The sequence below is a fragment of the Phragmites australis genome, chromosome 22 (genome assembly GCF_958298935.1).
Source record: "Phragmites australis chromosome 22, lpPhrAust1.1, whole genome shotgun sequence".
NCBI classification, from domain to species: Eukaryota; Viridiplantae; Streptophyta; class Magnoliopsida; order Poales; family Poaceae; genus Phragmites; species Phragmites australis.
This window is the reverse complement of record NC_084942.1, coordinates 18,738,794-18,758,547: the sequence shown is the minus strand read 5'-3', so window position 1 is coordinate 18,758,547 and position 19,754 is coordinate 18,738,794. Positions and strand designations below refer to the sequence as shown.

At 45.0% G+C, this 19,754-nt stretch overlaps 2 protein-coding genes across 4 annotated transcripts; one reads left to right on the top strand and one right to left on the bottom strand.

Moving 5' to 3' along the window:
• Nucleotides 1-619: 619 nt before the first annotated feature.
• On the bottom strand, nucleotides 620-6,576 carry LOC133904944 (serine/arginine-rich SC35-like splicing factor SCL30). 3 transcript variants are annotated; one of them, XM_062346600.1, is made up of 8 exons: nucleotides 6,430-6,576; nucleotides 5,335-5,520; nucleotides 4,572-4,649; nucleotides 3,438-3,602; nucleotides 3,309-3,349; nucleotides 2,465-2,519; nucleotides 2,185-2,355; nucleotides 620-1,087 (listed from the first exon to the last, which is right to left on the bottom strand). In XM_062346600.1, exons 2-8 carry the CDS (start codon nucleotides 5,484-5,486, stop codon nucleotides 964-966), a joined length of 786 nt encoding a protein of 261 aa, XP_062202584.1. In that variant the 5' UTR covers nucleotides 5,487-5,520; nucleotides 6,430-6,576; the 3' UTR covers nucleotides 620-963. The 3 variants fall into 3 exon arrangements, with proteins under 3 accessions (XP_062202584.1, XP_062202583.1, XP_062202585.1); XM_062346599.1 differs by having other exon boundaries at nucleotides 5,335-5,494; XM_062346601.1 differs by having other exon boundaries at nucleotides 620-1,084; nucleotides 5,335-5,494.
• Nucleotides 6,577-17,954: 11,378 nt separating this feature from the next.
• Nucleotides 17,955-19,754, top strand: LOC133904573 (xyloglucan galactosyltransferase KATAMARI1 homolog). The gene has a single exon (XM_062346056.1). It carries the CDS (start codon nucleotides 17,955-17,957, stop codon nucleotides 19,752-19,754), a length of 1,800 nt encoding a protein of 599 aa, XP_062202040.1.

The window sequence follows — 19,754 nt, the reverse complement described above, 5'->3', positions numbered from 1 at the left end:
TCATCCCCTTAATGCCACCGGCGACCTCCTCCTCCACGCCACGCGCACGGCAAAAGTTGCCGGCGCAGAGTGAAGGTCAAGTCCATGCTGCTTTGTCTCACTTTTGCTGCAGAATTAGAAAGTTTCCATCTCCAGGGAAAAAAACTCTGAAAGTTTCAAGAACCATATTTTTTTAACTTTTAGCAAGTGTCTCCGTGTCGAGTTGGCTTGTGATCGAGTTCAGATTGGCTTGGCAGCATTGGTAAGATTTGCTCCTTTTCCCTTTGGTTTCTTTCGAATTTCGTTAAACAAAAGTGGATACGTTTGCCCACTCTTCAGTCACAACCAAACCATCACAGACAGGCAGAGAAAAGCAGCAGCTTTCTGTGGCGTAAAAGCCTTTTCACCGGTTACCACAAATCACGACGCATGATTCATGGCAGGCAGGCAGGCAGCAACTGAGGCAATCCAACAACCATCCAGGAGCACCTGTCAGCAATGGGTCCATGATAAAAGGCTGCTGCCGCATTCACACGTCCAATCACCCAAATTCAAACGCTTCCACCCGATGCTGCGGAGCAAAGAGGAGCAGGCACCATTGCCTTTGCCTCAGTGCTAGATCCAATCACACTTCATAAACTTTTCCAAACCGGAACATATGGGGACGGGTCCCCAAGCTTTCAGGCGCTCACGCATGAAATGGGCCGAGGCCCGATACACAAACATATGCTACAAGTTCAAGGTTTCACAACAGGACTACAAGCGTCCAACACCGAAGCAATAGCATCCATAGCATGACTGCTGCAGACAGGTATACCGACCACGGCGACAGTAGAAGTACACATTACAAAGCACGATAGAAACTAGCAATACAACAGTCCAAAGGGTTAAGTTTAGTAAGTTCGGTCCAGCAAAGATGGTACAAGGCGGACATGGCCTACCTGGATGCTCTAGAGATGCAGCCATGTGCATAGCATCCATCGGTCAGTCGCTGCAGGCAGGAGACCCGTCAGCGGACCTGGAGCGGGATCCTGGGGGTGATCCTGAGTGCTCCCTAGGAGACCTCCGGTGTCGAGGGGACCCATCACTGCCACGTGGGGGCGACCTCCTGTGAACATGAAAACCATTTTATTAGAATAGTACTCTACAAGGCATTTGGTGAGACAGGTATATGCATTTCAGAACCAGTACCCCAGTACTATCTACTGACTACTGAGTTATGCATCAAACATCAAGTCCTGCAAACCCTTTTGTCTGATAGTGATAGAACAAAACAATTCATTTCCTTGCTAGAATATCAAATGATCAAGACTTGGTTGTGGTTTAAACATGTAAAAATAAATTTTGCAGTCTGTGGAGACAATGTTGTTAGGAGAATGAAAGCAAAACTAGTATTTTCTAACCCCATCGTATCAAATGATGACTAACAGGTTGCTAGTTTTAGTGATTGTGGAGACAACTCTGTTAGGAAAATGAAAGCAAAACTAGCATTTCTAAGCCCATCATATCAAATGAGATTTTGAATAACAGGTTGCTAGTTTTAGTGATTGCCAAACTGGACTTAATGTAACTGACAATAAAGCAGGCAAAGTTAAAGGGATACTGGTAAGGCCTCGCCTTCGTAGGTTGTAGCTGTGATGCGTTCTAGGCCTCAGCTTGAAGTACCAGCGAGTTGGCGCCGTGATCACCCTCCTAGTGATCATGGCTGGATTTGGACAGAAGGGTAACAAGAAGAGCAGGGGGGTCGGCAGAAGAACAGAACAGCAGATGGGGGAAGACAGAATTGACGCGAGGGAGATAGGGAACAGAGAGAGAGAATTGTGGGATAGAGAGCTGAGAGAGAGGGTAGATAGATTGATAATTCTCTGCTTGCTTTATTCATCACGTGTCCTACATACATATAGGACAGCCTAATCTAATCTTTCCTAAACTAACTCAATCTCCTTCCTTAATCTAATATATCTCTTTCCTCAATCTCTATCTTTCCTAACTCAAATCTGACCCTTCCATCTAAACAAATTAAACCGAATAGGACTCTAATCTTTCCATATAAACAAACCTAAACCAACTAGGACTCTATCTAAACAACCGAATTGAAGGGCTGCTACTGCTTGCACTATAACAGATACACAGTAAGATCAAAATAGACTCAAGATTTCTATAGAGAACTGAAGGCAGATTTATGTAGTAGCAATGAAAACTTACTTCTCATAACCATTGCCAGCATCATCTCTACTGGCAGGAGAATAGGATCTCTGTTTCTTATCTTCATCATGCTCTTTTGGCTGACGCCTGGGAGGAGATGCGCGATGTGCCTCCTTTCTCCTCGGGGAAGCAGAGTAGTCATCTCGCCGCCTTGGACAAGGAGAGTATGATCTTTTTTTTAATAAAAAAAGAAAGGTAGTTAAATAAAGAATAAAGAGTGAAAAGTTTCATGAATCAAATCTCAAGAACTTTTGGAGAAGTCTTAGTCAGCCGAGCATACCCTGACCGAGGACGGCCCCGATAGCGAGGAGAGCGGGAACGGGAACGAGACCGCCCTGTATGAAAGATGAGAAGCTATCAGTAATTTGGTACTGTACTTCAACAAAAGGAATTTGCAAACAACTTGAATTTTCACAAGCAAAAATTCATAGACTGCAAACATCATCATGAGCTGCTATTCTGAAATTTGAATAGGCACTTATGCATGATGAAAAAAAGGGCCTTATCTAGTACTATATACTTCAGACATCAGAAGTAGCAGTGGATCCAGAAATTTATGGTAGGGTGGAAATACATTGGTCCTCTGTATTACAGTGATGTTTGATATAGCTCGATATTAGTCATAATTGTACCAAAAAGGGTAATAGGCAAAAATGGATAAAGGATTTGAAGCTATATTCATAAGATACACACATAAGAAATAGGTGTTTGAAGGCTCAGAGAAAATTAATATTGTTGAAGACCCATCACACCCTGCTCCACAAGGGGATCTAATGCTTTCCATTCATAAAAGAGGGGCAATGGACATAGCAGAATAAAACAATAAAAAGCATAAACAGGCTACAAACTAACTCTCCAACATTCTATCTAATACAAACATACAATGTCCAATCAACCTAACTCCCAAGGATACCAGGTGACTCAGCAATTTCTAATTTTGGGGGTGACTGCCCAGGCATCCACATCTCCCCATCTACATCAACCAGTAAGAAGCAGTGATAAAACGGGTAGGGTGCGTTCTTCCTAGTATAATTAAATAGAATCAAAGCATCCAGGATTACAGAAGTACAGCTTGAAAAACATAGGACCACGAACAGTACAAAAATAGCAATGCAAGAAATTACCATAATAAGAAGAGCGGCGCCCTTCATGACCAGAGTACCCCCTGCGCAGCAATCACACAAAGTCATTTCAAATGAGCACATGCTAGGAAATGAGGCAGAAAATTTACTACAGCAATGGGAATACCATACCTGACTCTATCTCTGCCGCGCATTTCCTCTGGCCTTTTTCGTGACTCAGCAGCAAGAACAACGGTTATCTCCCGACCGAAACATACCTGGCGATTCATGTGATACTGGGCCTCAGAGGCATCATAAGGGTCAACAAACTCCACAAATGCAAACCCTCGAGGCTCCCTGCATATGAAGAGATTTTATTAGACAAAGTAGGATAAAGGAAATTGATGAAAATGGCAAATAAATAAGAGGGTGCAAAGTGTTCACAAATAGTGTGTTCCTATCATGTTACCATCACAGTTAAAAAATTCAGTGTGCCTTCTATGATTCTCGGTGAAGCACTGTTAACAACTTACTAGCATTTCCATCAAAAGAGAAGCAAGTGTCGCAAAAAGCAGTTAGACATCCAGGCTCTAGTGTCCAAATTTCTTGTATAACGACTACATACGGTGATCCTCGTAAAGAGCATCTTCATAAAATCATTCGCTTCACGTTCCCAATGTTTGAAAACTCACGAAAGTACTTGAATTCAACTTCACTCTGTTTTATCTTCTCATGTACCCGCCAGTGCATATCTCTTATCTTCTCTTCATGAAATTAATTTTCTCAATGTATCAAATCTTGTCTTCATAGAAGAACTTCTTCATCGGACAAGACTCTATCTTGCCAAGCAAATGAATTGTTAGTAATTTTAAAAGGCATTCTTCGACAAGCTTGTATTTACTTCAAAACCAACACAATCCTGGGAATCATTTAGAAAAAAAGGCAATTCACACAGGGCAAGGATGAATGGATAGGAGGAGAAAGAAAAGTACAGACTTATACATTAAATTGATAGGAATGATCGATGGTGCACATCAGCAGACAAAAAAAAAATAATATGAGCATTATACAAAGCTTAAATGTACAACACACATTGCAAAAATCGACCGCTGGAGGATGCTCATGTGTCCAGATGCTTGGGTGTCCACTTTGTTAAACATAGGTTGTTTTTTCTAGTCTAATTCATGCCTTTAGAAAAAAGGTTATAAGCTTATGTGGCCAAAAAGTAGACAGGTGTCCAGCTATCTACAGTTCACGTCATTATAAAAACAACAAGACAATTTTTTTCAGCAATTAAGACACAATTAAATGATTTGCAACACTTACCCACTGTAATAGTCCTTTGGAATGTAAACATCCCGGACAGGACCAAACCTTTCAAAAGGAACTCGAAGATCCTCCACTCTGCAAAAGTTTGAGAAGCAAACTGAAGTCATTTACTTGTGGAAAGAAATACTTGCTTCTTTCTTGAAAACAATATGGTCATAACCATGGAAATCTGTTATTCTCCAAAAAAAGAAAAAAGTGAAAACCAGTACACACACATGTTAGAATAATCCTTGTGCAAACAGTAGGTCGGCACTGGTTGCAACAGTATGACGGATACTGTAGTAATCTGACGTACTGTAGCAATAGTGCCGGTTGCTTGCCTATATATTGGCCAGCACCCCCTTGGCTTAGTGTGTGCTCAGGCAGTGAACTCCTGGTGGAGCTTCCACCCGTTAGAGGCTATCAGCAGCTATAGGATTTTAGGTGTTTAAATAAACATCAGAAGCTGCTGGCAGCAAGGTGTGCCGTGTGCTCCCGGATGAGCTTTATCCGATTAGAGGCTATCATCAGCTATAGGCTTTTGGATGATAGAATAAACATCAGAAACTGTTGGCAGCAAGAAAAGCAATGAATGTGCTTCGTCGGATGTAATCCGTTAGAAATTATTAGCAGCTATAAGCTTTTAGGTGTTTGAATAAGCATCAAAAGTTGTTGACAGCGAGAAAAATTGATGTGTCCAGTGTGTGCTCGCGTGTGTGTTCTATAAATCCACCTCTCGCAGGATCCGAGTCAACAAGCACACAGGGCAAAGTTTCTGTACCTGACACTTAATGGGATGTTGCGGACCAAAAGACTTCCAGAACCCTGTTCCTTCCGTCCTCCATATCCCCCCCTCCTAGGTGGGGGGCTTCTTCCTCTGCCACCATATCCCCTCCTCGGGGGACTACGACGCGGAGGGCTGTACCTCCTCATAGTTTTGTCTGTTGTTACCCAGAAATACCACAAACTGTTAACAACAAGAAGACAAGCACGATCAATCAAGAAGAACCAGTGGACTTATCAGCATAAGAGGTTTATTTGAAGTACTGCATGTTACAAAGCATGTCACCTTGTAGCGTTCAGACTACGAACATATGAAATAGTTCACAACCAATCAAACTTTGCGTAATAGAAGCGCACGAGGTGTGTACATCATAATTTGATGCACAGTTCATCAGATGAGTCTGAAAGATCAAATCTAATAATTCACAGGCCACGAATACAATAGATCATACTAATCATAAATCACAGGATGAAGAAGCTGTAGACTATTAATTCCGTGGAAACTGAGTCAACATGTATGCTTATTGTTTCCTTTTGGCACAAACTGAACCAAAATAGACAATTAAAGGTATGGTCTTTTCAACTAGTAAGTTGTGGTTCCAATTCAGAATCGTTAACACGGCTCGAAACAAGAAAAAGGACAGAGCGCTACAGACCCAAAGCATAATCCAACGATAAATTCCCACGCCCTGCCCAAGAGAACACGAGCGGTCCGCGCAACCACTCTCACAACCGAAACGCTAAGCAAGGTATTAATGCATCTACAAAGCTCAGCTCGGCCGAATAACCCAAGAACGTCGACGCGAGAGGGTTCGGACCCGTCCTACACACGAGATCTAGTATTTACACCAACGGGCCATCAAGGCCGGGAATGGAGCCCACGCATCTAGTAAAAAGCTCCCCGCGGCGGGGACGGCGAAGAAGCTGCCGAGTCCCGCGCGGATCCAAGAGGTACGAGCAGGCCTACCTCTGCGCTGTCCACCTAGGGCTTGCGGTGGCAAACCGTCACACGAGCGCGCGTACTTGCCGACACGCCAGTAAGCGCGCGGCGAGAGAGAGGAAGGCGATGAAGGGAGTGAGGATGGGGAGTTACCCGGTGTGTCTTGGTGATGGCCGGGGAGCCGCCGCCGCCGCCGCCGCAGAGAGTCCGGGGAGAGAGAGGTGGGTGCACGACGACTCGAGAAGGGAGCGCGACGCGAGAGAGATAGATCGGTGGGCTATGAGCTTGACGAGGGTATGGGCCTTGATAGGGATGAGAAAAGTAAATACAGGCCCCCTAATCGATGAGCCCATAGGATTTAATTTTTCATTTCATTCCTTTATACTGAACAATCTTTATATTTACTCCTGAGCAAATTTCACTTTGACTATATATTGGTGTATTTGGTGTATTTTGAATCATATTTAACAATAGATATCATTTTAAATCATATATTTACACTAATATTTCACTTTGTACTGTGTCTAAGGACCAGACCTTTGACCGTGCTCACGTGACAAGCAGTTCCATCCACCCCAGTTCCACGGATTCAACTAGGAGGGTGAATTGTTGTGTTCAGTCCAGGCTTTCTTTCTCTCGGTTCATTCTTTGTTTCCTTATTCTTATTTGGCCTCAAGTTACTAGAGCCGCCTTTCTATATTAATCCTTCAAAGTCCAAGTACCACCGCTATTAGATTTCGTCATCTGCTTATATTCCTCATTAACGCTGCCACCTGCACGGCCGCTCCTCTCCTCAATTTACCATATGCACCACATCTATCTAGCCCAATGACTATCTTCGTAATGCTAGCGAACAAGTAATCAGAGGGTCTGATTACATATAGGATGTTGACTTTTTAGATAGCTGGTGGCGCCATAAACTCGATACTATCCTATGTAATAGGGAGAGACGACTTTAGCAACTTGAGGTTAAAAGGAAAACAAATAATAAAGAATGAATCGAGAGAAAGAAAGCTTGATTTAAAAATAACAGTCCGCCCTCTTAGATGAATAGTAGAGCTAATGTGGATGAAATTGTTTGTCATGTGAGCATGATTAAAGATCCTTCCTTAAACACACTACAAGCTGTTATTAAATATGGCTCAAAGTGCATCAAGTACATTACTAGTCAAAGTGAAATTTACTCATTAGAGGCTCTTCTCGAAGCTTCTTTACTCATTGGAGGCTCTTCTCGAAGCTTCTCAGTAATCCTTAGTTGAGGCACGCTAAGAAAAAAGAAATAAGCAAAACATCCGACCATTGAATCCAAGATCTACGGCTTTTTATTCCTAATCCATATGCTATCTTTTGTATTTAAACATAGTCAATGTAGTAGACTCTCCTGCTTCCAAGTTAGACACCTGTAATACGGCGTGACTCACGCAGAAGGAACACATACATATACGATTTGCCATGCAAATATCTTAAAAAAGAAAGAAGTAAAAGATCTCAAGGAAGATTCCTCTATCCATATCAGATACTGCTAGTTAGGGGTGGAAATGGATGGTTGTGTATCCGAATTATCCGATATCCGTATCTGTTAAAACACGAATATAGATATCCGTATCTGTATTCGTTTCTGAAATAGATACTAAAATGGATACATCTGAATTCGTTTTTGAGATTTAGATTCAAATATGGATATCCGAATTCGAGATATATCCGATTCGTATCCGTATCCGCCAACCAGTGAACCAAATTTTGCTAAAGTTTTAGAAATTTTAGAGGTAAGCGAAATTCCAGCCCAATCAAATTGGAACAAATTTCAGTCAGATTTGATCAAATTTCAGTCAAATTTGGCCAAAAGTTTAAATTTTTGACATGAATTTCGAACCAAATTTCTAAAATTCTATCCCAATCAAACTAGAACAAATTTTAGTCAAGTTTTACCAAATTTCATTCAAATTTTATCAAAATTTTAAATTCCGAACATGAATTTCGAAGATTGAGTAGATATTTGAATGCGAATTCAAATTCGGACTATCCATTTTGTATTCACATCCGAGAATATCCGGATCCGTATTCGCATTTAAATTAAAATATAATAAATCGTACTATTCAAATTCGATTCCATACATATTCGATCCGTTTCCACCGGTAGATTCTGCGTTCGGGAGACCAAACTAAAAATAAAGCAAATATTATACCATGCATGCATGGCCCCACACATATAAGAAATATCGAGAACATGAGGGGGGAAACCCAAGAAAAATCATTAGAAATTTGACTTTGTATCCGGACAAAAGTAGTCGGTGCAATGCATATGTTCTTGCATGTTGTCTGACTTGATTCTTTATAGTTATCTTAACATTACATATACTAATTGTGAGGTCATGTAGGAGCCCCATGTTAATCCTAAAAGGAAAAATACTAGAAATTCCTATGTTAATCGAAAAATAAAAAATCTGTACAAATTTCCATTTAATTAGAGAAAAAACATCTAGGCCTTTTCAACAGATGTCGATCATAGACCCAATGATTGAATAAATCCGAATTCATCTAATTCCGAACTCTTTTTTTTCCAAGTATTTCCACACAAAAGTAGTCAACACAATGCATATGTTATAAATGTGTTGGCCTGCATCTAGGAGTAGAGATGGCTAAATAGGTCAGTCGGGTCGGCCTGGTTACGGGCTCGGTTAGGCACACGACCTGGTTAGACACGGCCCGATAGGCCTGGCGAGTGTAATGGGCCGTATCGTACCGGCCCGCGTGTCGCGCCTTCGGCCCACGGCACGACCCGTCATGCATCGTGTCGTGTCGGGTCGGTTTGAGCACGATTGCGATCCGACGGCATGGTCGGCCCGGTGGGCACGACAGGCACGGTGCCACGTGCAGCCCGACGGTTCGAAAAAAAACTACCAAATTTTAAAAATAGATAAAAAAAAAATAAATGCAAAATTATATATATATATATATATAATAAAAAATAGCCGGACCATGTCGTGCCTGTCCGTGCCGACCCACGCTGGGCCGTGCCCGTGCCAGCCCGACTTAGTCGGGCCGTACTATGTCGACTCGTCATGCCGCTTGCTCGGCCCAAGTACAACCCATGTCCTTGTGCCATACTTGGACCATACCTATAATACCGGGCCTCGGATCGACCCAATAAACATGGCCTATTTAGCCATCTGTGTATAGGAGCACATATCCTAATTATGAGCCCCACATTAATCCTAAGATCATCTCCAACTATATTCCTCTCATTCCGTTCTCTTTCTGATTCCCTTCACCGTTCCCATTTCTTTTATTTTCTTTCATCTCTAACAGCTTCCTTTCGAGGGGAATCGCGAAAGTAAAGGAGAGAGAATCCTGTCCTGAAGGGAATGACCTTAGGAATCCCTTTTGTGACAGTAAACATGAAGGGAAACCGTTGGAATGCTGAAAGAAACGAAAATTCCTTCACGACATGATTTTCATCCCCGAAGAAAAACACTTAAAGATATCCTAAGAGGTAAAACGTTAGAAAGGCTTATTTTAATTGAAACAAATAAAAAATATTAGAAATCGACACATTAATAGGCGGAAAAAGAAAACATCGAGGCCTTCAACGGTCAAATCAAATCCAACTCATATAATTGACTCGGTATCATGATATTTCCATGCAAAAGTAGTCGGTGTTTCCTCTATTCCAAACATGCAAAAAGTAGTTTCCATACCGAGATTTTTGCATTTTCTTCTAAAATTCCTCCATCCGAAACCAGCCCATATCTATTGCAAATTGTCATTAGGGGAGTGTGTAGTCCCCCGAGCAAGCAAGCAGAAGCCTACTTTTTTTTTCCGAAGAACATTAAAAAGAGTATGGTGTTCCTATAATTCACTTTAAAAAATAGAATTGATCTATTTTATAAGAAAAATCGCATCCAATAACCGTACAATCACGCAGTTAAGACCCAAGACTTAACACCACATAACCTACAAATGACAGAGTATGATACAAATTATGGTTGCCAAGCTCATCACAATAACGACACAACAACTTTGACTTGTCACGACGGATCTCATCCTATGCTTCATTATCAATGCACCCATGTACACAACTACCACTGAAACAACCTCTAGAAAGAGCGAATTATGTGTCATCGTTGCCAAGTTTTGTCGCAACGCAACGATGTAGCAGCTCTGACACCACACAACACAATCAACTAAGCATGTCAGTTGCCCATCATGAAGTATGAAGCGCAGCTCCAAGAAGGTGGAAGAAGCTTCATCATCACTCCAGGTTGTATCTTCATCGCCGCCAATCTCAATGTCAGTCCCCACTAGCACAGGTCTGAAAGGATAATGATGTCGCATAGAGCTTAATTTTGCGTAATGGTAATTCGGAGCGCTAATGTACTTCGTTAAAATTCATTTGGATAATAGAAAGAAAATTGGGGGAGAAAAGAATGAAAATTGCTTTGGAATTACCCATTTTCTCTAACACGTGGGTCTCACACCTCACTCACTCCCTCTCTCAAGTGGGCAGCACCCCACCTACTCTCTCTTTCTCCTCTCCTCATTCTCCACGTCCCCACCAAGCTGCAGCAGCAGCAGTAGCTCCCCCTCTCACTCTCCCACTCAGGCTCACTCTCTCTTTTCTCTCAAAAATCAGAGCTCAAGTGGAGTATTCAAGGTATGCATATGGTACCATTGCATTCTCTAGCTCATGAGCTACTCATCTATCCAATCAATTTTCGTTTTCGTGGTAGAATCAAGTAGTTCTTGAAGTTCTTGGCGCTCTTGATATTTTGGAGCAAAAATAGAGTTTTGGTTAAAAATGAGCTCTGGAGTCATGTTGCTAGTTGATGAGTAAGTTTCAGGACCCTTAGACTACCCCTAACATGTTCCATTTAGGCTTGGAAAAGATCACAACTCAAATCAACCAAAAATCCACTCGATAACAGCTTTTCTAAGCAGGCTCAGATATTTCAAACTCACCTGCAGACTCTAGGTTCAGCAGAAATAGTCCGTTGAATTGTGTTCAAAACTTGTTAGGGTTTATGGTGCGAGTTTGATTTAGAACCTTTTGGATAGGGCATATGCACATTTTTGTAGCACAGATTTGTAAAGTGAGTCAAATCACTCGAGAAAAAAATCGTGAAGAACCTAAGTCTGTATCACTCGGATAATCCGGTCAAATCTAGAGACTCCGGGTAGTTATGTGATCGTGTAGCCGAGAGCTTCGTTCAGAACCTCACTCGGAGTGTCTGGCACATCCCTGATAGTCCGGATCAACCCGGAGGTTCCGGGTTAAGTTAGAATAGTGGCTAACCGAGAGCCTTCACCGGAGGATGGCTCGGATACTCCGGAACCCGAATATTCTGGATTCACCCGGATACTCCGAGCCAGTCAAATAAAAAGATAGCAACCGAGTGCCTCTTCTAGAGGTTCACCCGGAAGGTCCGAACCCGGATACTCCGAACCAATCCGGATACTCTGGATGACTGTTATTTTCTGGATTTCATTTAGATCGTTTAGTATTGGATTGATTCGCATGTCTTATGATTCTAGCATGTTGTTAAGCTTTGTGGCATACCTTTTACAGCTCATTCATACTCATTGCATTGCACGCGTTGATCCTTTTTAGAGATCACCTATCCGTCGATCCTAGAGGCTGAGGGCGATCTCGAGGTGCCCCACCTATTTGAGCGAGTGTATCCAGGCAAGAAACTAAGTATATGGATCCCTCTTGTGTAATTGGATAAGTTTAAAATTGATGAAATATGCTTATGTATGTATGCATGTTTAGTGAGTCAGTGTCGGGTATCAATGGGTAGAACCTATGCCGATTGCATTCTTCTACTTTGAATACTTGGGTATTTACATTCCTTGCAGCCTTGAGATGTTTTCAATGTCTAGGTATGAGTTTGATTTATATGCTTAGCTATGCTTAGGTCATTCGGTAGAAGTCGAACGACGGCGCATCCTGTTTTTCGCGAGCATAGGACCTTCTTATGATTACATACACTTGTTGAGGTTGAGATGGTTGTAGGAGTGGTGAGTATGAGACGAGGTGTGGGCGGTGCTAGGAGGTGTTTTGTCCTGCCCAGATGTGGAGCTCGTGAACCTCATCTCAATTGCCTTCCTCTTTGCCCTCCATGCCTTGTTGTAACTGATAGTGTACTTGTACTCCTTTTCAATTTGCCTGATTATAGACCCTGGTTTGTAGTTCAGGTTGTCCACAATCTGGACGTACATCACATTGGCAACAAAGCCTGAGATGATGTTCCTGTGGCTGCACTCAAGTTCGTTTATCATGCAAGTGTGTTCGACCAAAATTGACACCTCCCAATAGTCAACCCACTTATCCTTAAAGCCGTGCACCCGCCACGCGCAAACCTCATTCACGTACTTCACATCATATTCCTTCTTACTTGACTTGATAATTATAAACTGTCGTCGAAGCGAGGTCACCCATTGAGTCACAGCATCCTTCATGGTATGACTGGTAGGATACCTAGCACCTTGGGTCACCTCATTCTACGTGTACTCTCAGGCTACTTGATTCCCCTCATTCACCGTAAGGTTGTTGAAGTTTGGATTGTTCCAATCCGCAGGAACCAGAACATCATCCGAGCTGTTATACTCAGGAGTTTCATTAGCCTGAATATCATCCCGCTCCATCTGTTCAATTAGAGAAGGGATTCGTTCCCCCTCCTCTGCCTCACCAGTCGGTTCAGTCGGATAATTCGATGAATGTGAACCATCCAGATCTACATCTTCATCATATTCTTCCTCATCACCCTCCTCCTCCGCGTACGCTCCACCCTGCATCTCCCCAACTGCCTCCTTATTCTTCCATTGCACAAGCAACATAGGAGATCAACCTCTGTGCATAACATCATACAGGTACCTCTTCCACAATTCATCTTCCCAAAGCGGGAACACCTTCCAATACACACCTTATCTGTAACGGTTGTTGATAATGCTAATGGTCATCTCTTGAACCTCGGGGTCTATTTTGAAACCCGCATCAACTAGGCATATAAGTGTTCGACACTTTTCTGCATTGGTCTGGATACACTCTTGTCCATTGACTTAAATACGAATAGTACTACCTCTTCCGAACTATATAAGATTTCACTGTCCCTGTAAAAAATCTTAAACTGCCATATATCCGCCATACCTGGCAACTATCGACAAAAACTATAACATTATTACGACATAACAAAAAGAATCATGTTAAACTATATCTATAATGCAAAATTCATTACAAGAGTAGCACAACATGTAATCTATACTGCAACAACATATTCCCGATTCACTACATCAAACACACCTAAATCCTACACCTATCATATCAATTATGACTACAGTATGTCTAAATCTTACTTCTAATACCTAAAATATGTGTAAATACTACTTCTAATTGCTAAAATATATGTATAAACACGATCTAATTGTTGAACTACATCTAACCCTAATTCTAAACCTAGATCTATATTTTATCCTACTTCTAGTGACTATACTACCAGGTATGTAAAACAAATCTAGATCTAACATCTAATCTATGTCAAAACCTAGTACTAGTTGCTATCTTATCGGGTTTGTCAAAAAAAGGGGAAAAATTACCTCTTTTTTTAAGCAAGGCTTCGCCGCACAAATCTCCTTTCCTCCCCTCCCTCTCCTCTCTCGGCTAAATGTGTCAAATGAGGTGCTGATGTCGGCAGGGCCGGCATGGCCAGCCTAAATACTCAGAAGGTCTCGTCCGCTTAGCGGACGATACCTTTTGGGTGGACCCGCACAGCGTCGCAGCCACGAAGGTCTCACCCGTTCAGCGTGCGAGAACAAGGTCCCACCCGCTGAACGGGCGAGACCTTCCTCTCCCTGATTTTTAAATGCGTTACTAGCCACGGCCCACAAAGTGTCATCCATTCAACAAGCGAGACCATGTTGTTGACCTTTGAATGGACGATGATAGGGTAGACTTTATTATTTTTAAATGAACATATAATCTTGAAAATTTTGAAAAGAAATATATATAAAAAAATTCGAGATAGCGAGGTGTGTGTAGGAAGCTACGTTCTTGCCTTCTCTTTCTATTTGTTCAACGAAGAAAAACCCCAGTCTGAAACTCTAAATAGCTATGTGATTTTCTTGGTCCATTGTTCTTGAGTGCTTCATCATAAGCTGGACATTTTTTGTTCATATCATCACCCTCTCTGTCTATTCTTTCTTCATATTGATTTCTTCCTCTTCTTTGGTTGCTTGCAAAATATCATCTCAGAAAACCACAACTCAGATTATCTTGGAATCTTCTTCATATGCAACAGTTTTCCTTCCAATGCCAGCGAAATCTATCCCCAGTTCTTCCGACGTCTCCGCCGTGGCCTCCTCCCTCTTCCTCTCCCTCCCCCTTCTCTCTCATTTTCTTGTTTGGTTGTCATCGAAAGGTCGTCGTTAGTCGTGGCGCGGCCTTGGGTGGCTTGATTTGTGCGCCTAGGGGTTGGATCTATGCCTAGACTATCGGATTTGCATGCCTCCGACGGGATCCAGGCACGTTTGGCCATCCAAGGCTACCTAGCTACGGAGTAGTGGCGGCGGTGTGTCGCTTAGCATGGCTGCACAGCGTGGCAGCACGGAGTGGCCCGAGTCGCCCGGGGCGCAAGCGTGGCTTCGTCATGCCATAGGCGATGGCCGTGGGGGCAGTGCGCAACGCCGTGGCGCTAGAGTGCGGGTATGTCTCGCATGGCCGCGTTCTGCTGCCACTGTGCCCTATCTCATGGGGTTCACCCTTTGCGGCCATCTGGTGCCACTAGACTCCTTCCCTTTGTTGATCTATCCTCTTTCCTCCAGATCCAATTCGCGGGGAACTCAGCGGCTGGTGGTGGTCCGGCGAGCAACACGTGTGAGGTGACCACGGCATGGCTCGATTGCACAGTGGGTGGGATTTTGGGCATCCAGGGGAAGCCTAGCCCAGTTTCCTACCTGTGCTGATGACGATGATGTCATTGGCGCCGCTTTCCTTCCTGGAGGTGTAGTCATGGTGCCGCCCTCCTACCCAGAGGATTTTCCGAGTGAAAACCCAGGTTCAAAATTCTGGACGGGCGATGACGGCGTCTTTGATATTGCATCCTCCTTGGACGCATTATCTTGGAGATCCTTCCGCATGTTTGGACAGCTGACGGTGTGGCTTTGGCGTTCGGTTAATTCGTCGATGGATCTGACCACAATAGAACTTTTTGGCTAGTTCATCAGCGATCTTTTGGCCACACCAGAAGTGTTGAGATCACTGCTCCTTGGAGTCTCGCTTTGTTCTCGGATGGTCAGCTTACACGCTTGGAAAGGGCTTGCTGAGTGGGGTTAGAGTTGTTGCATCGATGGGGTCTGACGGAGCTCGGCAACAATGACATGAGGCATGGCCTTTTCTAGTCATGTCAATGGTAGTTGTGAGTGCCAGCATGGCGACAACGGGGCAGTGGTCGAGGTCCATTGTGGGAAGTCGGAGCGGCTGCGCTGAGGGCGAGCTTGGCAACGTTGACCTGCTGTGGGTTTTTCTTGAGTTGTGTTTGTATGGTGTGCGAGCCTCTATATTAACCGTGCAGTTGTAAGATTTTCGGGCTCAATTTTCCTCCTAAACTAGGGCTGAAAATAATTTGAGAAATTATTTCATCACATAAGAAGAATATTAGTGAATTTTTCAGATTTTTTTGTGGGAATTTATTTGATGCCCTAACAATCGCTAGAAGTTATAAAATTAGACTTTTGGAGAATTTTAGTTTAAATTCTACACAGCCTTTTTAGTTTAATCCAATTAAAATGGGTTGCACATGGATTATGAAACACGTATAAAAAAGTTCTAAAATTTTTAGAGCAACAAAAGACTAATATTTTAAACAGAGAAGATATTAAGAGAATTGAACATTAAGTACTATTCATCGGGGGACTACCGACCTCTCAAGAGGCAATAAGGCCTAACCTCCTAATGAAAAGGCGGCAGATCTGGCTTTACCACTGTAGCATTCTTACCGTCATCTGGGAGTGAGAGGTGGTGGGCCTATTTATTTAATTATTTAGGTTAGAAAATGTAAAAAAAAAAACTTCTAGAGAGAGGGGTGGTGGGCCGTGCAGTTTGGGGCTGGCCCAGAGAGGGTGAGTGCCTGGGAGAAGTTTTGTTATTTTTTTTCCTCATTTCCTTTCTATTCCTTTGCAAAAACTCTTTAATACATTTATTCCTTAATTGGATTTTATCAAAAAATATATTAGCAGCGTTTATTTAGCATTTTTCTTGACAAATATTTAGTTTGCAAAAATTGGGTTGTTACATGTTTAGAGCAAGAAGAAAAGGAAAGGCCTTGCAAATGATTTCGGTTGCATGGCAGAGCCGCAGGATCACACATGCAGAGATTGGACTAAAATTCTTGAAACATCTGCGCCAAGAGACCCTTGCCCCTTGATGAGGATGTCTGCGAATGCTGCTGCCAAGAACTAAAGAACGAACCGCGACCTTCTCCCGAACAAAGTGAATATCTATCTTAATATGTTTGGTGCAGCAATGCTGTATAGGGATTGAAGTGGTGATACATTATCTCTTGATTTCAACTACACAAGCAGATTCTAAAGGATATTATTGGACTAATTAGACATGAGTGACTTTTCTACAAGAGGTAGAGATTACCAATTGTTTGACCTTCATGCTGAGGTACGTGCACGTGAAATTCCGAATACCTGGTCACCCAGGCAGAATGGTGTCCAACACTGCATTGCCACTCCACTGGCATGTGGGCACCGCTAGTCAGTCTCGGTGAGACGCGACAAAATTGGAGTTGGTTCAGAAATGCGGCAACAGAAACGCAGTTTTGCAAATGTACCTTGATCATGAGATGTTCATTTGGATACCCCAACTGGAGCTCATTTCCTGAGCATTGAGCCATCCATTCCTTCACAGTATACAGGAGAAAAAATGTTACTTTATGGATCATTTCATTTGGAATGACTGCATGGCAGAAGGAGCTACATATATTATACAGTACAATCAGTGGCGTATCATCTGTGGAGCCAGTTAAGGTTGGCCAAAAGGTATCCACATTCAGAGGCAAATTCATAATCTAAACAAGATCAAGCAAAATCTCCATGCAAATAGCAACACCACTACAATTGCTTATTTGACAGACCTCCTCTAGCTAATTTTTTTGAGCGAATACTTAGCTTTATAAATTTATGAGCTGAAGTTATAAGTACACTTAGTATTTGAGTGAGTCATCTTTTTTCTATTTTAGACAAAAAGAAAAACTTAAACTATTTTATTTTAACTTGTAATCTCAAAATCTAATATTAAATTGGAAGCTGAAGCTATGCCAAAATATGATAATATTAGCAGTGCATGCAAGTTTCCATATCAATCCATAATTAGCCGTGCTTGTCATGTTTCCATGCACGCGCCTAATTAACCACTGCAGCAAATTAAGGCGCCAAAGCGTGTGTGGATGGAAACCTTCTCGGCGATGGCGCAGGAATGGAAACGAATCAAGGCGGATCCCCGATGCCTATTCAGTACCGACGGCGATCGCGGTATGAGATGGTGGTGGTGATGAGAAGGCATCGGCAGCACGATTTGGAGTAGAAGCGCCGCCGCCGCAGCAGATCGGCAACGCGGTGCACTAGTGAAAGTTCCTTCTCCGGCGGCCGGCCGGCGAGTGGTTGTTAGGTGAGGCGCCATGGGGAGCTTGCGTGGATCGGCGGTGCTGCGGGCCTGCAGGTGGCTCCTGCCGCTCGCCATCCCGGCGTGCTGCATCCTGTGGATGCTCCTCGTCTTCGCGTCTCCGCCGCCCGAGCTCGCTGTCGGCCGCCGCGAGAGTTTTCACGAGAGCGTTGGAGAAATCGTTGGCGCGGTGGAGCGAGGGGCCGCCTACACGCCGCCGGCGTCGGAGAGTGAAGAGATCGCTGACATGTCACTGCCGCCGCTGGAGCGTGAAGAGATCATTGACACGTCACCACCACTGCCGGAATGTCGAGCAAGAGCAGAAACTTCGCCGCCGCCGCCTCCAGAGCCTGAACAGATCATTGACGTGTCACCACCGCCGCCGGAGCGTCACGCAAAAATAGAAACTCCCCCGCCGCCGCCGTCGTCAAAGCATGAAAAAGTCATTGACGCGTCACCGCCGCCGCCGGAGCGTCAAGCAAGAACAGAGACTCCGCCTTCACCACCACCGCTGCCGCAGCCGGCACGTCAAGAACGTGAGGCAAGGTCAGAGAAGCCAGTGGCCGTGGCCGACCGGTGCTCTGGCCGCTACATCTACATTCAGGACCTGCCGAGCCGGTTCAACGCTGACCTGCTCCGCGATTGCCGGTCCCTGTCCGATTGGACGAACATGTGCAAGCACATCGCCAACGCCGGAATGGGACCTCGGCTGACGCGCACCGGCGGCGTGCTCCCGTCTACCGGCTGGTACGACACCAACCAGTTCACCCTGGAAGTCATCTTCCACAACCGGATGAGGCAGTACGGCTGCCTGACCGCCGACGCCTCCCTCGCCGCTGCCGTCTACGTACCCTACTACCCGGGGCTCGACGTCGGCCGGTACCTGTGGCGGTTTAGCAACAACATGCGCGACGCTCTCGCCGAGGACCTCGCCGACTGGCTCCGGTCATCGCCAGCGTGGGCGGCGCACGGCGGGCAGGACCACTTCCTCGTAGGCGGCCGCATCGCGTGGGACTTCCGACGCGAGGAGGGCGAGTGGGGCAGCCGCCTTCTCCTCCTTCCGGAGGCCAGGAACATGACGGCGCTCGTTCTCGAGTCGAGCCCGTGGCACAGCAGCGACGTCGTCGTGCCGTACCCGACCTACTTCCACCTGTCGCGCTCCGCCGAGGTGGCCTCCTGGCAGCGAGCCGTCCGGCGCTCGCGGCGGCCGTGGTTGTTCGCCTTTGCCGGCGCGCGGCGGAATGACGACGGCGGCCTCCGCGACCGTTTGATCGACCAGTGCGCGCGGTCGCGGCGCTGCGGGCTGCTGCAGTGCGACCGCGGCCGGCGCAACGACTGCTACGCGCCGGGCAACGTCATGCGTCTCTTCAAGAGCGCGGCCTTCTGCCTGCAGCCGCCGGGGGACTCGTACACGCGGCGGTCGGTGTTCGACGCCATGCTCGCCGGCTGCGTGCCGGTATTCTTCCACCCGGGCTCGGCGTACGTGCAGTACCGGTGGCACCTGCCAGCCGACCACGCCAAGTACTCGGTGTTCGTGCCGAAGGACGGTGTGCGCAACAGGACGGTGCAGGTGGAGGACGTCCTCCGGGCGTTCGGCGCTGTGCAGGTGGCGGCGATGAGGGAGCAGTTGGTCCGGATGATCCCCGGCATCGTGTATATGGACCCGAGGGCCCGTGCAGGCAGGTTCAGGGACGCCTTCGACATCGCAGTCGACGACGTAATCCAGAGGGTCGGGAGGATCAAGCGGGGGTCGACTCCCTGGGAAGAAGACGACGGTGAGCACCGGTGGAATGGCTACTTCGACCGGCGGTGGTGA